Source organism: Bombus terrestris, chromosome 18 (assembly GCF_910591885.1).
Source record: "Bombus terrestris chromosome 18, iyBomTerr1.2, whole genome shotgun sequence".
NCBI lineage: Eukaryota > Metazoa > Arthropoda > Insecta > Hymenoptera > Apidae > Bombus > Bombus terrestris.
In genome coordinates this window covers 2,118,566-2,137,965 of record NC_063286.1, presented here as the reverse complement: position 1 = coordinate 2,137,965, position 19,400 = coordinate 2,118,566, and the positions used below count along the sequence as shown (strand labels likewise).

Here is a 19,400-nt window from a genome sequence, read left to right as displayed (position 1 = left end):
TATTTCTAATTCCGTCGACGCGAATAAAATGAAATTGGCCGGGACGCGCCAGCGCCATTCGCTCTCCTTGCAAAACCTATTTGAATTTTACGTAACCCGCTAATTATACAGCCGCCTTTGCTGGAATTTTCTCCGAGTATAGTCCGACGTGAACATTTTCCTTATTTCCGAGAAGCTTTATCGAGCTCGTTGATCTAAGACCATTGGATAATTCGGAGCACGTATTTAAAAGTCGATCTTTCCTTCCGTCGATCTAGATCGAGAACGGAAAAATGCGAAAACTATGGAATAAGTATAGCGAACGTTTTTTCACGCGAAACTTCGTTACGGACGACTGACGTTCGATAAAGCAAAGGAAACTAGAACAAGGGAACCTAAGGAGCAGGAGATTCTTTTTCCATATCGAATTTATTATCGGCGTAAAAATCACGATGTCCTTGGAGGCGCATCGGCTTCGATGGAACGCGGTTATTATCGTCGTGGTAATTCCTACGTTTATGCTTGCGGATATAGTTTCAGGACAGTGGATGGAAATGCAGTAAATAACCGGTAATGACACGCGTGATGACAGACTGCGTTATTACGGACATGCTTCGCGGAAACCCAGCAGGTATCGAAATAAGGTCGTTTCACCGCCAATCTCTATACGTTCGATTTCCTATGTCTTTTTTATTTTTCCTTTTCCTGATTTTTCTATGCAATAAACATCGTTTATCCTCTTTATTTTCATTTGGGATTGTTCGTAGCGTGGTTCGAGTTTTTAATCGGGCTATTCGAAAAGATAGAACTTTGGAATTCCATCGAGAAAGGTTTCATCGCTTATCGCACTGAATTACAAAATGCGTGGAAATCACGCATTCCACGCTGTCTCGAAACGCAATTTAACTAAAATATACATATGTGAAACGCGAGGGCTCGATGCCACGGAGAAAGTTCTTACAGCTGCAGTTTATGCACGCGCTTTGACATCGACTGATGAGCCGCAAACAACTCTACCCGTCGGTACATTGAACGTAATAGCACCTTCGACGTAAATTTGCAACGCACCTCGTCGAACGCTGTTCTCTTTGCTCCGTCTTTGATAACTATTCCTATTTAGATACAGTTAGGTACCATCTCAGGTGCAAGAATTCGAAATTCCAAGAGATTCAAGCATTTTCGATTTATTCCTATATCATAGGGAGATTGTGGTCGAACGATTGAACTATTTTATTTATTTTATATATATGACAAGAGGAAAATTCTCTAAAAGTCGGTATAATTGTCAATCAAAATATAAATTAATATTAAAACATTGTTGATTCGATATTTTATTTTAGCAGCCTTCCTCGATCGAGGGGTTCACACCAAAACGATAACCTCTCGACTTTTCAAATAATACTTTGCAAATAACAATGCGATTCGCAGTTTACGAAATCCATTGAATTTCATCGAAAGAAATACGATCAATCTTATCCTTATCGCATCGAAGCATTAATCAGCTCTCAGTAACGTTGAATTGGTTTCAATTGCGCGAGCAGAGGAAAAGAAAAGCGTCGACCACGGGAAATTGATTTAGCGTAGCGCGTAAAACTGTCTCTCGAAGTATCCTTTGCCTCGAATTTAAAATGCGGTTCGCTCGTTGTAATTAACGCGCGCAACGTTACGCTAATCGATCTTAACGACGCGCCTTACGGTATTAATACGCTCCGTGATATAATCGTCGCATGACACGCGCGCCAATTAAGCAAACTTTGAGTCCGTGTATCAAAGTGTTCGATAGCGACGCCGGGATCAAAGCAAAGCGAGTCGTTCGTTCTGGTGTTGGAGCGAATACCGCGAGCACGATACGACAACGGGATCACGCGTGATTTTACCGTACCTCTTTACCTTTTACCTCTTTGAGAACTGCTTCTCCTCTTAAACATACATAATATGTAATAACGTTACGTATGATTTCGATAAAAGATGGAGTAGAATATCAAGATGGACGAAAAGAATTCTCCTTTCGTTTAATGTACAATCGTGTTACGGTGTCGATCCTATAGAGTATAGAGCGTAGAACGTATACACGATACAGAGTTACAGTCGACCATTATAAATATTAAGCTTAGGGCGAAAGAATTTGTCCACGACCTGGATAACTTAATTGGATAAAGTCCCGGTTCAGTGATCCAGCTAGCCGCTTCTCTTCTCCCCTAAAAAATATCAGTTAATTTCTCCAATTCTCCTAATCGAGTAATTTCACCGCTTCGTACATCTATATTTATTCGTTTAAAGCCAGTTACGTAACACACGCTTCCGTTCTCAAAATAATGAGATCGTAGGACGGAACAACAGGTCGCCGACTTTAATAAGATCCAGGTGTGCTTTTCATGATAAAGCGGCAACAGATATACGCGTGGCAAAGGATCGATCGAAGAGACGATGGAGCAGCGATCCGAGAGGGGATCGAGAGAGGTTGGAGAGGTCGAAGGTGTCGCGTGCTCGCGCCAGAGACCTTCGTAAGGCCGCGGCGAAGCGACAGGCGAACGATCTGTCGGAAGTAGCCTCTCTTTCACTCCGGTGGCCTCACGTAGCAGATAGAAACGACCGACCTTGCTTGCGAGCGTTCGAAGCCCGCGTTCACCGCGGCATTTCCTTCCTCCGACGAAATAAGAATGCTCGAAGCAGACGAGAAAGCCGGTCACGCCGCGTTGGCCATGGAGTACGAACACTCTCTAATGAGCCTCTGTTACGGGTTCTCGTTCCTCGCTCATTTTCGTTCTACGACCGATTCATTAGCCAGCGAGATACGACCAGGTGGCCGGCCAACGTCCTATCGTGGCTGATTCCCGATTCGCGATTCGGAATCCTCTCTCTTTCCTCGGCCTCCTACGAAAATCGCCGGAAGTTCACGCCGCCGCGGCTGCCTTAATTGTGAGCACGATATTTCGAAAGTGACGGAGTTTCTTCGCGTTCTCGCCAGTTCCGTACTCGATACTTTCGTACGCGTTAGCTCCCGAGGATGATCGAGGGGTTTCGCTACCCTCGCAAAGTTCCTTCGAACCACCGAATAGGTAATTGGAAAGTAACGGATTACCTTCCCGTTGACCCAGAAACCGGTCGTAACGTTGGAAACGTCGAGCCAACCGGCGATATTTGACCGAGGATTATTCAATAGTTTCGCAATGATCGTTACAGCGCGTTGTTTCGTTGAACGCCGGTATTAATGAAACGAAACTAAAATCGTGCGAACGCATCGAAAATGAGTACGATTTTTATGCAGGTATGTTAACGACTGTTACGAGCTCGCCTACGATTATATTTAAATTCGTCGAACGGGCAGGAAAGTCGAGAAATCTGTCGTTGACTCGTACTGCTCGATCTTGGGAGAAATCTTGGTCGAGCGTCGGTATCTCGGAATCTCTCGCCTATCAATTCGATTCTCGCGAAACTTTCATCCCCGTATTTAGAGATAATTGCTAAATAATTCATGCATTATGATCCCGTAAACAACCAATAATCGTAATAATTTCGCGTTTTACCCGACTGACCGAGCGCTTAATTTTCTTTGGATAACTTTTACTTACGCGTGTAAAAGCGAGACTGGAATTTAATAGAAAAAGGTTCGATCTGGCCTGGATAGTCAACGTACCGAAATTTATTGGTTCCGCCGTGAAATAGGCCCGTTTCCGCTTGGCTGCAAAGTAAAATGTCGTTCTTCGGCCAAAATGTTCCGCGACTCTCGATTTGATCCGGCTGATCGACGAGATTCGAAAATGTTGCGCTACCGCCGGGAAATCTACGTTTATTAGACTCGCGAGTCGTTCCAACGACATGCAAATCCGGCAAGAGGTACGACTGGTTCCACCGTAAAAGTGGCGAAGTTGTCTCGGAAAACCGGTCGTATATTTCACCGTCGATCTTTCGCGCGAACTTTGAAGCGATCCGTAACCGTCGACGTAAGTGAACGAAAACAACGAAGCGTCTCGACTTTGCACAATTAGTTTTTTTAATTTAACAGCGAATTCGAGCGGTTCCAATACGAATTCCGATGAAATCGAGCGAGAACGAGAGTGCCTACCCTTCGTCAGACTCCAGTCGCCGTTTTCTTTAACCTTTAACGATGTTAATTTTACGCTAAACTTTCCTCGCGTGGCAATTAACAGTGCTAATTGCCCGGTAATTATACGGATCTACTTTTGTATTCTTTGTCCTTCTCTAGACTTCGTTACGAGCTTGGACGAAAGAATCGTGTTCCACCGTGTTGATCGTAATATACTCGGAAATATGGTAGATCCTAATGCGATATCGATGTCTAATTTGCGTCATAAATATTCTTGTTAACAAATCACACTGCAATTTTTTATTTCCTCGTCTAATAAGTATCTCGAACATGCTCCGGCGTTGATTCTCTAAAAGACTACATTACGGTACGCGAACGATTCGAAAGGACAGACTCCCCGTATTTAATGGATTTCGAAGCGAATCTACGACGTGTTATTTATTGACAAGCTAAAACCATAAAAGGAGATTAAGCTCTTATAGGGAAAGCCGATCGGCATTCGCGAAGAGAAACTTTTTGTTAAAAAGTGATCGGAAAAAATATTAATATAGAAACTCTGTCAGAGAAAGTGCGTAGCGCGAGGCGAGAAAGAAATTTATCGCGGTGTCTCGCGATCGGTCGTCAGAGAAATCCTCATCGATGCTCGTATCTTGAAATGTGGTGCATCGTCTCCTTCGATTCGTCTTGTTCGATCGATCAACGATCGTACAGCGTCCCTGCTGCGAGATCGCCTCGCTATCGCACGAGATTTTTCCAATTCCAAACGACGATTTTTCGCCGAAACTTTGGACGGGTGCGCTGCGTCACTGGGAAAAAATTGTGAACTTGTAAAGCCTTTCAAGGCATGGCCTTCGAGCCGTACGTTCTTAATTGGTAAATCGCTCTTAATAGAATCGTAGCTTTCCACGAAGCGAGTTACAACCATTCGCGTCGACAATTTTCTTTGAAATTTTCGAACTTTCTTGTTCACATCGTTAATTCGGTTCAACTATGGCGTGAGCCACTGCGAATCTATCTCTACTAGCGATATTTTTCTAGCGAAAATGCTACAAAGCAATTTGGAATCCCTATTCTTGTTATCAGTAATTTGTAGTTTATATACAAACGTTTTGAGTATTAAAGCTCCTATACACCTGTTGATTTTGGCATTTTCACGTGTCTACGTAACGATCAATACCGATCTACTCTGTTCTGTGGCAAATTTCTAACTACGCACATTTCGTAAATTTGTACGAAATATTTTCTACTTTTTGAATTATTTTATTCGTGCTATTTCCATTCTCAGATACTCACGTACACGAGTGAATCAGATCGCTGAAAATAATTCATGGCTCACCTACTTAAGAACTTATCGTTCACTAAAAGGCCAAAACACTCCACAAGTTCTTTACATAGTATAACGCATCCATTCATCGTTGCTGCTACTTAAATACGCCGCCACCAACTGCATCGCATTACATCATAATTTACATCGTAAAAAAGAAGCAGAGAATCGAATGCCACGCAGTATTTTTGGCTCGTCTTCCCTTTTTTTCAAAATTTCAGCATATCCGAATTTCAAAACTCTCTTGGCGAGCGTTAGTGTTACGTATTCGTGAATTCACAGACCGGGAAAAGGAAGAAAGCGATTTTAGAAAATAATCGAAAGTGTTCTCTGCACGATATAAAAATAAGACGAAGCAAAAATACTAGTCTCGGTGCAGTGAACTTTTCGTTAAGCGGGCGAACTCGCGTAAATGCGACCCTACTCGCGGTTGACTTTCGTTGGAAACTCCGTGTCACGGTACGCTGCGTAAACTTTGAACTTTTCGAATCACTCTCGACTCGTTTTAATTGGTGCGTGGATTTTAATTATGTCGAGGTTTTCCCCTTCGCCGACGTACGTCTGCGTATCTGTGATTTCCTTCATCGTGCTATTCGACGCACGTCGAGCGCGAAAGTTGACAAATCGTTGCCTGGTCGAGGGATTGAAAGAGCTACGGATTGGAGAAAATGATGGATGAGCAACGATTCCGATTGTCTTTTTATCGTCGACGCAAGAAGGCATCGTTGAAGTTGTCTCGCGCGGAATAGCCGTGATTGCAGAACATTCGCGCGTTCGAGTTATCGTTAATTAACCCGATAATTCGCGCGATTAAGATACCACAAAAATAGCTCATCGTTCATTTCTCATCCGTGGTCACTGCAGTACAGCTACAAATAGATGCTGTTGACCTTTGTCGGTCTGCCGTTTTACAAACCGGCCCGTTGAATAAAACTATTAAACATCGCGTTTGCCCTTTAATTGCCGTGACGGCCATAATTGCTCGGTAAATTTGCGATCTGGCCGTTATTTCATTGGGCCTACGGCGGCAATTTAGCGGCAATACGTCATTGGACTTATTAAATCGAGTGAAAAATCAACGCTGTAAATTCGTCGGCCGTTTCATGCTCGAATTAACTTGCCAGATGACGATCTCTCGCAGAGGCTCGCACGGGGATCGGTACTTGCTCGGTAATCCAGTCTCCGACAAAGCCGTGCAACGTTAATGGAAGTTCTGCGGTGATAGAGGCCTTTCAGGGCTGCCTTTTCCCGGAAGCCTTTGAATCCTCGAAATCTTCGACGCGCTCTAGCCGTCACTTTTAATCTTTGCAGTCTCTTTTTCTCGATGCTAGGTTCACCGAACTCCAAGAGAGTATGTCGTAAAATGCCGTGCATTTCCTACGCTATATTCCATCCTTTGCATCGCAACATCGCATAACGTACGGATATTTTTAGCCGCATAAATCGAATTGTCAAACGCAAATTACTTTTCGCATACAGATCGCGACCAATATCGTCGTTTATAATTTCTTCTTAATCTATCCATTTACGATAATCTGTCTCCTAGTTTTACGATAGAACCTCCTTCGTACGAATTCCATTTATTTGAACGGAATTGTGATTAGCGTCGATTAAACGAACTTTTACTCGTTGAATCCATTTAGCCGAACGCGAACAAGCGTTATATGAACGAAAAGTGAATAACTGAGGATGCGGAGAATAAATGTTAATAAACGTGTAAATAAACGAATAAATCCTACGTATGTTAAAGCGTTTGTCCCGTAAATAGATAAATAAAAAAGTAAATAAATTTAGCAGAATTTAATGGGTAATGCAACATCGCGTGCACCGAATTACGGTTCCTGTATAGCGAAATTAAGCTCGGAGCAGTGATTCGTAAGAACGATACTGGTTGATAACCGATGTCGAGAAAAAGTAGCAAAAGTTGGGAACGGAAAGGGGTCAATAAGAAGCCGATCGATCGACTGTCCCGCTTCTGTCTGGATCGATGCGAAAAAGCGCCGGATGAACGAAGAATAGCGGCCTCGAGTCGTGGAAAAAAAGTCGAGCGTTTACAATGTTTGCGCGTGTGGTTGTCGGCAGTCGTTAATCACTCGCGGTACAATAATCACCGCGTGCTTTCTCTGTACATCCGCTAACAATGGAAGTCGAATGCGTGGAGAACACGCAAGGACGAGTCCACGTATGCAGCGAGAATTATTTAAACGAACCGGGCCAGCTAATTATTTGGCATTCTCGTCAGCGACTTTCGCGAAACTCGAAAGACAGCTTCTGAAACGCTCGAAACAGTTGCTTTCGACCATCGAGTGAAAACTACTTGGCATAGTTTCGTCGTTGGCAAAAAGACCGCGATGATTCCGAAGGCATTCGGAAATTACCTGATGCTGATCTTCGCTTGTCGCCGTACAGTTATGATAATTTCAATGCACGAGTAAAAGCGAAGAGCCCGGGATGAGATATTTATAGTCGAGATTGTCCGCACGTCAAGTGGAAAGTCTTAAGTTGTACACGGAGACGTTAAGTATCTGAGTCAAAGTTCCAATTTATTTACCGTGCGAAAATAACGCACGGATATACGCGCGTTCCAAGTTCAAAGTAGAATGCCATAAGTTCGAGTAACAATTTCTAGATATAAAGTACCGAAATGAATATTCTTCCTTCGCGATTCTGGTTCAGATGGCAGATAGCTGCCCGGAATAGTTTTACCAACGCGATAATAAAAGAAAATTACTGCTTGGCGACACGAAACGTGCACTTAACTAACCTGTTTTCGCGTTCTAATGTATTCATAGGTCAAAACGATAACGCGAAATTACCGAACTGTAGGATTCAAGCAACGGACAGAAAAAGCGTAAAACTCGTTCCAATTTTTATATTCGCGTCAGCAATGCATTACCCGCATAATTCGTGCGAAGACGTTAGAAAGTGAAACTATGAAAAATCTAGAAAGAAAAAAAAAAACAGAAAATCTGAATTCCAAATTAGACTAGAAGCATAAATAAGGATGTATCTATCGCACGATCGATTAAAAATTAGATTCGTCAGCCTGGCCGTAATCGTGAATTTGATCAGTTCGATTTAACGGTCTGTGAAGGCAGCTCGTTTTTTTTATCGAGCCAAGTGTCAGTTCAGTGGCGAGAGTTCGAGGGAGCGACTTCTCGTTAGCTTTGCTTCTTCTTCCGTTCTTTTTCTTGTACGCGAAACACCCGATTTGCAAGCGCTCTGTTTACCCGGCGAGTCCGCGGGTATTCGTCATCGTTTGGCCGCGGCCCAACTAAGCCAGCCACTGCCAAGGAATCCTGGCCAGATTCCCTTTAGATATTCTCGACTTTTTATCTCGTGGAATTTCCACCTCGTGCCGCTCCTCGTATTCCTTTTCCCTTGATCGAATTTCCCACCGGTTTCCGCGGCCCGTTTCTCGCTATCCATCTTCGAATCGATCGATCTCTGTCAACCATCGATCGATGCTCCGATTCGCGTGCCATGCAACGTCGAGTTTTTCGTAAACTGTAAACGACGAGTGGCGCCAAGTCGCGCGGACACGACTGCCGCGTCTTTCGTTGGTTTGTTCGTGGCGTTACACGGAATCATGGTAGCGCGGGAGTTCGTAAAAGTGCGAGAAACGACGAGGCAAAGAGGTGTCCATTAGCAGCAGAGTCGCTGGAAGAGCAAATTAAGACCGGAAACAGAGCGATATCGTGCACGCGAATTCGTAGTCCCGCGTCGCGCGTTCCGCCCCTCGAGCCGATTCGAAGATTCGAGGCTTCCACGGTGACGCCGTCGCTGTAATGACATTCCGACGCGGTACCGTCCCGATTATAATCTCCTCGGAGTCGTTTTGACACTGATACCACCACTGCCTCTCACTGTTGACCCGTTTATTTGCAGCGAAAGAGAGATTAAATCGTCTTACCCTTTCTCACTCTCTTCCTGTTTTTCCCGTTCTCTCGAGAGAGTTTAAAGACGCAAGATGCTGTTGCGCGTTCCCCGCGATTGATATCTCGAAAAGTGGCATCTCATCCTAATTAAGATCAGTCGTAGAAGTAGCTGTTTTCCATCGTTCGAAGATCCTTCGGATACACTTTTGCTTTTAAATTCTTCTACTCTCTGTTTATTATGCATACCTTCTTCTCTGGTATATCGTTTTCTCGTAGCAACGCAACGTGTTTGCACCTATGAATGAATAAGCGAATGATCGAATAAACGTATAAATATATTCAAATGGTATCGCTCAAGGCATCCTTGCACGGTGATTGATCCTCGTACGCGATTCACAGCGTATACCTATGTAGTTGGATTCTCTGTGGTTGTAGAAGCTGTTGTACGACCGTGCCACGTTCCTGCTACGTCGCGTCTCATTAATACGTTTCTGCCTCGTGAGAATCGGCCTGACGTTCTCTCACGCGCTCCCCGAGCTGTGAAAACGTGGTACACACAGATATCGTTGTACGATTGGGAACGGCGAACACCGCGCTTAATATCGCACCTCGTCGTTCGCGGCAACGCTTAATTACAGCGTAATATGCATTGAGATAATTTTCTTGTCCGCGGTGGAAACGCACGGAACGACCGAGGTACGAGAAAGTCTCGTTGCGAGCTTCGATCCACCGCGAAAACTTTGCGAATAATAACATCCCTATTAACAGAACTATCAATTAGTCGAGCTATCGGTTAACTCGACCGAACGAAACCCTCGTTTCACACTCGTATGATCCGTACTTAGCTCGGTTTCTTCTTCTAGTTGGACACTCGGCTTTCTAAAATTACCTTTACGCAATGCAGGCATTCCAAAGCATCAGCGACCTATCGCGATACGATCGAGAACTATTCGTCCAAAGTCGTATTTCCCTCTCGAAACTGACTCGGATCGGACCGTGTTTATGGCAGATGCGTGTTCTCGCCAATAGATCAATACGATCAAACGGTCAAGAACCACACGCAAGAAACACAAGACATTCACATTTGTCGATTTTCTAATTTCGATAGGACGGCTAGAAAGCAGTATGTATTCCAATCTGTTTGCATAGTTGCGAAGCAGACTTGTTACGTCCAAAAATTCCAACCTTTTAGGAAGATTTTTCAAAGATTTATAAATCTACGAAATTTCGTAACAAACCAATAGCGTTAGTTACGTCGAAGAAAATAACAGAGATATACGCATATTCGGTGCCAAGATCAAACAACAACAGAGAAATCGATAATATAAAATTCATATTCAAATTTAAGATTGTGACTTATTACGTTTTCTTTATATATTAATTTTATACGTATCTTAATCTTACGTACAGCATGTATTGAGTTAGTGGCCGATGTCGATAGATGTCATAAAATTATTTGCGAGTCCGGCTAACATCTGTTATTGCATGCGTAAACTTCATAGCGGATAAAAAGAGTCATATTCAATCATTATTCAACGGTAGACTTTTATGTCCTGACAGTTTTTGCTTTGGAAAAAAAAAAGAAAAAGATTTGAAAAATGAGCGAGGGAAAGATTCATTTGCTTCGTGTCATGCTCTACGAATCCCGGAAAGGTGTAACGGTGGGAATTCCTGTAAAAAACATTCAGCACGTTTACCGAGACCGTGCGCCAGTTCTTCGTATAATAGAGAAGTTTCTCTACGACTTCTTCGATCAAAATTCATGGATTATTTTGCAATAAATTAAACACTACGTCAAGCCATTTTTTCATTACACCGAGAGCTGGTGCACGATCTTGGTAAACGTCCTGAATGTTTTTTTACAGTTACATCTTTCCGGAATTCGCGAGCACGACACCACGCAAGCGGATCTTTCCTCCGCCCGTTTTCAAAATCTCTTTTACGATATATAACCTGCCAAAATACAAAATACGAAATTGAATATCGCCATTTTTATCCGCCACGAAGTTTGCACATACAAGAACGGATGTTAGCAGACTTGCAAATAGTTTAATAACGTCTATTGGATTCGGGCAGGAACTTTTGCACTGACCCAATATTGCAAGTATATGCATTTCAATCTCCGAACGTGTTATTCGCCGATACAAGCATTCGCTGCATCCATAACTTTACAGTTTCGATCTAACTGTTCGCGTACTTCGAGCACTTCCAGTAACGATAAACGTCACGTTTCATAACGTTACGAGCAACCGCTAGATACATCAGAAAACGCTTAAACGGTTCAAGGGTTCGACGATACGAGGCATAGCGTTTCACGACGGCGTAGAAAATTGTGTTCAACATCTGTGTACCCGGTTTCCAGGTTACCCACAAAGTGACGAGTCAGGTGATGGTCCTGAAGATGAACCAGCTGCCTGCGAACAGGCCAAACATGCTGAAAGAAGTTCAACTGATGAACAAGCTCAGCCATCCGAACATACTCAGGTAAGTCGAATCGAAGTCCGGTTCACTTTTGCGCTGGAGAAACTCGGCTGACCATAACGAAGAAAATCAGCCCCCTCGCTTCGCGCCGAATTTTCTCTGTCCTCGCTCGAGAAACCAGTCAGCGAACGATTAATTAAGGAATAAGAGCGAGAAACGGTCCATCTGACGCGCGGCAAGTCACGCGTGTCGCTCGCTTTCTTCGCCGGTAGTTTTAAATTAAAACGGGGCGAGTTGTCGCGCGAATCGCGATGAAAATAGAAACTAGTTGGATAGAACGTCGAAATGGAAACGTCCGGCATATTCGTTAGTCGAAGCAATTAAGGCGACGACGTTTTTCTCTTCTATCGGTCGGCTCGAATTTATTTTCGAACAGATACTGCGTACACATAGGCGGCGTGTATCAGGCTTAAGGAGAAAATAGCGTATCGATGTCTCAGCTGGAGCTCGGTCGACGGAATATCGTTTAAAACCAGAGAAATCTCGAAACCGACTAATTTTTTATTCTCCTACGTGACGATTGGGGTTAGGTTATGGAAACAAATAAGCAACCGGTAATTTAAGTCTCGTATATCGACGATGCTAGTTTCACTGTGGCTCTTCGAAGTTTCCAATCACTCTCCCTCGGAATACGTAATTGCAACAAAGTCGTAGTCGTCGACCACGAGCGACGACCAAATACCTACTCCATTTACCTATACCTTGTATACGTTCGTTCTATTATCAGCAAAATTCAACGTTCAGACGTCCGAATAGAGAAACTCGGGCAAAATATTGACTAAGATCTCGGCTAAAATCTTTCCGGTAAAATAACGAAGATGGTGCGTATTTGTTTATCTTCTTCGTAGGTTTTCATCTCGTAAAGCAGCGAGTTGCCACGCGAAGAAGCAACGTCCCTTCGAAATGGATCGTTGCCGGTTGACGCAACCGGCTGACTGCGGAGCTAATGTTAAAAGAGTTTCGCGGTTTGCAAGTTACGAGTTATGACATAATGGCAGCGGGTATCCGCGCGGCTAGACGCGCCGCATCCGCGGCGACAACGCATTCCAACGATATAAACGGCTTGGCCCAGATTCGGCTCTGTGTGTTTATCCCGCGTGGCTAGTGGATCTTATTTCTGGCATTTCTCTCGTTGAAGGCTGCGAAAACCGCGAGCATCGTCGGGACGTGTCTTTTCATCGAGAGTGAGCCAGCTCGATGGAAAAAGAGAAGGGACGGAGAATAATCTTTGATGCGTGAATTTCGTAATTCTTGGAACGATACGACGCGCCAGGTGTACACATTTCGTTTCAGGGAATATGGATGAATGAAATCGGTCGATAATCTCGAGATACGTACAATGTACATACATATCGCGTGTTTGGTTTTGTTAAGAGCGAGATCAAGATTTACTACTAACGCCACACTCGCGTCAATCGATCGGTCGTTTCTTCGAATATTCCGCGCCAACTGCCAGAAACGTGCTCGTGAATAACTAGCTTGTCCGAGCCGGTCCAAAACTTTGTTCCTCGAAACGTTGCAGATAATTCCTGATCCAAATTTTATTACATGTTCCCAACAGTTTTGTCTCGCGCACACACACACACACATATATAGTTTCTTCTTGATATTTCCGCTGAAAAGTCAATTTAAAGTTACGTCAAGATCGTTAGAAAATGTCTCCTACCGTAACTTTCAACTACCGCGATCGACCGATCGAGAATCATATTGGTGCAAATCACTGATCTATTACCTTTATTATTAACTTACGTTGTCTAGTCGTGAAAGCAAAGGAATGATACCGTTAAAGGTTTAAATACACGACTGTATTTAACATTTTTTATTTACACCATTATTGATATTTAGCCAATTGTTATAGATCTTAATCCGTAAGATCCGAACAAAGACCTTGGCGTTCCTATGATTCTTAGTCATTTTCATTGACAATTTCTTTACAAATAAGAATAGAAATCGTAAATAACAATTAAAAAGAAAAAAAGACGAAACATTCTAAGCGTTTCTCCCATTCGTAACGCTGTTGCTAAGCGTTATTCTTAGTACGTTTCTTACGATAATATCCGGTATTGTGTACATCGATACTATGGACAATATTGGCGCGATAATATTTGCAAGAATTTCGTGTAATCTTATCGAATCATTAAGACGTATCGGCGTGTATCCGAGTAGTTTCGCCGAAGGACACGAGCACTGCTGTGGTCGTGAACATGATCGATAGTAGCACGAAGCTGGCCATGAAGTGAAAAATCATGCTGCCCAGTGACACCATCGACGTGACGTGATTTGCGAGCGTGCGTGCGAATCGAATAGCGTCGATAGTCGCACATGCTGCGGAGTTTCGATCGTTCTATCGGGGATATTGCGATAACCGGTGGTAGAAGCAAATTGACCGGTAATTTATCGTGGTTCGCACGCGCGAGGCCGCACGCAGATACGAAGAGATACGGTTCCGATTGTTAACGTCCGATCGTTGTTGCGATAAACTCGATATAGGCCGCAACAACGTCCCGCCCATTTTTATAACTCGATACGATATACCGCGTGTTCGTCCAAAAATCAAAACTTGGAATCGAAGATCGAATCGAAACATCGAGGCGAAGACAGAAACGACCCAACGAGTTCGTCTTTCTTTTTTCTCGTACGCGATCAACTAGGTATCATAGTCGATTAACTATCATCGTTACAGCGTAACAGGTTACTTTTTAACTCTTGAAACTATACAATTTTTGATTGTGCTACCGTGCTATACTCAATTGCAGCGAATTGGACATTCTAGCTATCTAAAAATCTTTCGTCGAAACTTTATTAATTGATCAATTCCGATTTCTTTCGCGAACCAGGAACGGCAGTTTATCCTAAATTCATACGTTGGAAACTTTCCAAACAAGCTAATACTTGCTAATGTATTTATTTCGATTTAACGGTGTTTACAAATCGACCGGTATCCTTATCGAGATACACTTTGTAGCTCGATAAGGATCGCGAGTTTCTCGCCGTTTCCAGATACTGCTCGGTTCACGCGCATGAATTACGAGGATCCTAGTCTCATCGCGAGATAACATCGTGTCAATGGGACGGATTATCGGTCGCTAATTGGCGTTCATCGCGACGTTTACCTACGCTCGTTAAGCTTATGACATTTCGATGCATCGCATCGAACGACCTAACGAACCTCAACTCTGACCTATTCGATTCGGTGCCACCTACGGAGTAATCTAATCTCTGGCAAGAATCGTCGAGTCGAACAGTATCGATTATTATCGCTCTATCGCGGACTTGTCGACAAATCAGATCTATAAAGTTCGCGGTAATTCGCCTCTGCCGAAGACACGTGCGATGTATCGACAGGTAGGCCGCATTTCGAATATCCTTTCCATCGGACCGGTAAAACCCACGGAGCGACGTATCGAGCAAGGAGGAAGTTCTAGATTGTTCGTAATAGTATCAGGTTTTCACTGGTTTAACCCTTGTGTGTAGGCAACCAAAATGGTCACGGTTGATGAGCAACGCGTTCTATTTCGATAGATCAAACACGTAGCGATAATTTTACTTTCATACATTCTCAGAACTTTGGACTTTTCCTTTCTACGATATAACAAACGCTTTATTAATATTATGATTACTTCTAGTTACGATACAATTCCACGCTAATGTTGACAACGAGGTGTGTTTAAAAAGTAACGAGACTGGTCCTGTCAAAATGTTTATGTCGTTTAACGAAAAATATACATTATCCCCTTCAAAATTGTTCTCTCGAGAAAGTATATACCGCCGGAGGCGATACTCCTATTCCTGGAAGCAGCGCTGGAATTCTTCTATCGAAACTACTTTCGATTTGTCGGTTACAACCTTTCGGATGTTGTCCACGGTTCCTTAAAATTACGTCCTTCGAGATGGCTTTTAATTTTCGAGAAAAAAGCCTATATGGTCTCATGTATGAAGGTCGTGGATGCTGTAGAACCACAAAGATATGTTTGTTGACCAAAGTTTTGGTTTACAGAGAGGCACTGCTCGATATGTCGCTGTTCCATTTCCGTAACGCGTTACTAAAACAAGTTACGAAATCGCTCGTGTCAGCTGAATCGAGTTTGAAATTAATATCGAAGGCAGAATTGAGATATTACGTCTCGAATAGCATCGAAATCTATTTCATTACCGTTTGGACACACCGCGTACTCCCATTCGCGCTGTTCTTTATCCTTCTTATCTTAAGATCGACGTAAAAACGTGTGCAGCAGCTTCGCGATATTTCGAGGGAATCTATAAATGGACGTTCGATTGGCCGTGCAAGGGTTAAAAAGGGAATCGCAGTTCGTAGAATATTCATGGAAATCGAGGCACGCGTGTACCCGATAGAAACTATAGTTGTAATGGTGAGATCGAACGGCATATATTTGATAAAGCCAATTAAAGGTAATGAGAAATATGCACGTTTTAGGAAACGCTTTCTCGTCTAACGCGGAAAAGCTTTTTCGATCGATTTGAATTTTCCGGTTCCACGGCCGAAGCGGAAAATCAAGCAAATCTCGCTTTGCGTTTGACCACGTTTCGAGGCAAAAGAGGAAACTCCGACGTTCGTTGGGTGGTAATAGACTATCGTGCCAAGTGTCAAATCGATACTCCCTAATCGCCTTACGTTCCTTCGCAAACGCGAAAACATCGACTGCGACGGTATAATTCATTGAAAAGTTTTACGTATTTCTTCGAAAAAGCTGATAATTAGAGGTACCCACGTGAAACTTATCAGATAATTCGCTTTAGATATTATACTAAATTGCAAGATTATGTCGCAGATTTATAGGCATTAGTAACGCAGAACCATTTTTTCAAAACACCTTCATCTTTCCTTCGTCCTGATCCTCGAGACGATTTCTTCGACTTATAAACGCAATAATTTGTACGCAGATTATCTTCGTCTTTCCTGCATGAAAATTATCCCTACGCTCTTTATCCAATACATAATACCGAAAGATTATTAATAACAAGCAATGACATTAAACTGTAGTGGAATTTTTAAACAACGTATGTTTGGCCGAATAAAATCGTTAATTCATTCGCATGATACTCTGGATCTATTTAAAATAAGATAACCACGTACGATAAGGTATTCGTGTAAGCACAATTATTCGTGCAATGTGATTATCTCTGGCTAATTATAGGCATTGGTTGCGTACTTCGTTCTTCCTTAGTTTTGCTTTACTGTTAGTTACAAATTACGACTTCGGACAAAGTAAACAAACTACCGACGAGGTGCGCATTAGATAGATAATGTTAACGAATTTAACGAGGTTGTAAACGTGTGTCGGTTGATTCTATCGCAAACGAAATACCAATGGATATAGAAAAGCGTACTAAAATATTTTTATACTTGGAACAAAACCTGTCGGGTGATGCGCGCAAGTTTCCATTTTTGTGTTTTCTTTCATATCGCAGTGTCCCATTCGATTCGAGCAACAATAAAACATCAGAGATCACAGTGCCCATATTTCGGCGTCGTTTTTCACGAGAAACGATCGTTTCTCTCAGCTCGTCAGCGGGTTTCGCGTGGACGCGTTTTATTCAGAGCGTCTCGTCGATCGTTCGACGATAGTCCCGTGCACATCTGGGTCGTAGACCTTCGTCCTGCGTTGTCCTCGGCCGATACACGAAGGTCGCGATCTTTATAGGGAAAGATGAGTAACGAGCGAAACGACTTCGCGCTTCGTGCGCGGATTGATAAAGAGAGCCGCACCGCGGCCGCGACTCGCTTGGTAATTAAACCTCGTTCTCTGAACGCAAGAAAAATTCACCTCGCCGCCTTTGGTTCTTTGGCCTTTCCGCGTAAGGACAGAGAAAACGTAGCGAAGCTCGGCTCCGAAAAACTCAGCTCCAACATTTAGACTTGAATCGCCATTAAGACGAATGAGAGCAGAATCAGCCGCGAGGTGGTAGATCTTAGAGTACATTTCAATGTGAATTCGAAGCGAGTGCTCTTCCCTTCATTACACGCGTTATCTTCGTAACGAGTCTCGTAAATAGAGAATAGAGGAAAACCGAGAAACATTTTGCCACGAACCAATCTCGTGTACGATAATTATGATAATAGTAACAACGTTGATAATTATACAGCTAGGAAAATAGTATGCGCGGTGCCCGGGGCGTAGAGAGTAAATCGAATAAAACCTCGAGCCTGAGAAACAGCATCTGGCACGAGTACGCCAGCTCTCGTCCGTTTTCCCCATCTTCGTTCTTACTGTTTCCGACGATCTATGATTCGTACGTTGCAGGTTCATGGGAGTCTGTGTACACGAGGGTCAACTGCACGCCCTCACAGAGTACATAAACGGCGGTAGCTTGGAACAGTTGATCATGTCGAGGCACACGCCTCTACCCCATCCGATCAGGATGAATCTGGCGAGAGACGTGGCACGGGGCATGACCTACCTCCACAGTCGTGGAGTCTTTCATCGGGATCTCACGTCGAAAAACGTGCTGATCAAGAAGGACGAAAGTACGTCGGAAATGACCGCCGTGGTGGGCGATTTTGGGCTGGCAGCGAAGATCCCGGATCCCAGTTCCGGATACAGGCTGAGCACCGTAGGCAGTCCCTATTGGATGTCACCGGAATGCCTGAAGGGTCAATGGTACGATCACAGGTCGGACGTTTTCTCGTTCGGTATAGTGGTCTGCGAGCTGATCGGCCGCGTGCCGGCCGATCCGGACGTTCTACCACGGTCAGATAACTTTGGCCTCGATTACCTGGCCGTGGCAGAGATCTGCGCGGCAGCTGATCCGCCGCCAGCCTTTCTGCAGCTTGCCTTCAATTGTTGCACTGTGAGTAGAATATTACTTCCGCGGCATTTCCGACGCTCGCGTACCTTTTTCGTCCACATTTTCTTTCAACTCTCTGAGAGATCGAGTTGTTCGATTCTCAACGTTCCGTTTTCCTTCGTGAATCCGTGATTCGTACGGTACAAGGTTCAAATTTACAATATCATTTTCTTAAATCGCTTCATCGAACTGATCGTATTCGTTAAAGATTGTCTCTGATGTCACTCTGCTCGTACCGCGAATTCTTAGTTCGCAAAGATTTCACGGTCGCGTGCATCGCTCTGGTTTCAGTACGAGCCAAAATCGAGACCGACCTTCCACGAGATTACCTGCAGCCTGGACACGATGATCAGCAACTACGAGGAAGAATCGAAGAACAACATCGGTAAACGTCAGTCTGTGGATCCTGCTCTCATGTCCAGCATGGACGAGATCACTCGAGAAGGACGACCGACGAAGCGCAAGACCGCCCGTCTGCGGAGTCAATCGGCGGACGCGAGAGGCTGCGACAACGCAACACCCTCCGACAAGGCTAGGTGTCATTCCGTGAGAAGGGTAGCGGAACTGGCTAGCAGGAGGGACCCGCATTACAGGCCTATGACGGCGAATCCGTTCCACGCGTTGGGTGGCGTGAAGAAAATCCTTGGCAATTTGTTCTCCAGCTGCTTGGAGCTTCCGTCTCTGGAGGATGTCAGGCCAAGCGTCACAGATGCTATCGCCAAGTTCAAGCCCGCGCAGAACGACAGTATCGCGAAGATCTTGGACAGGAAGAAACCAAACTCGGAACCGAGCAGTCCGACCGCCAGGAAGAAATGGGAGAGAAAGGTAGGGACAGTAAGGTTGACCTTTTTCTACGCGATTTAACGATCCTTAGAGATTAGAA

General features: G+C 43.9%; 1 protein-coding gene across 4 annotated transcripts in view; it reads left to right on the top strand.

Moving 5' to 3' along the window:
* The window catches only part of LOC100645268 (serine/threonine-protein kinase KIPK1), a 77,265-nt gene that overhangs the window by 53,964 nt on the left and 3,901 nt on the right, over window positions 1–19,400 (top strand). For all 4 annotated transcript variants that reach the window (XM_048414104.1, XM_048414105.1, XM_003402166.4 and 1 more), the window contains exons 3-5: window positions 11,592–11,713; window positions 17,974–18,520; window positions 18,809–19,342. In XM_048414104.1, the coding sequence (XP_048270061.1) occupies window positions 11,592–11,713; window positions 17,974–18,520; window positions 18,809–19,342 (1,203 nt within the window). The remainder of the gene's footprint in view (window positions 1–11,591; window positions 11,714–17,973; window positions 18,521–18,808; window positions 19,343–19,400) is intronic.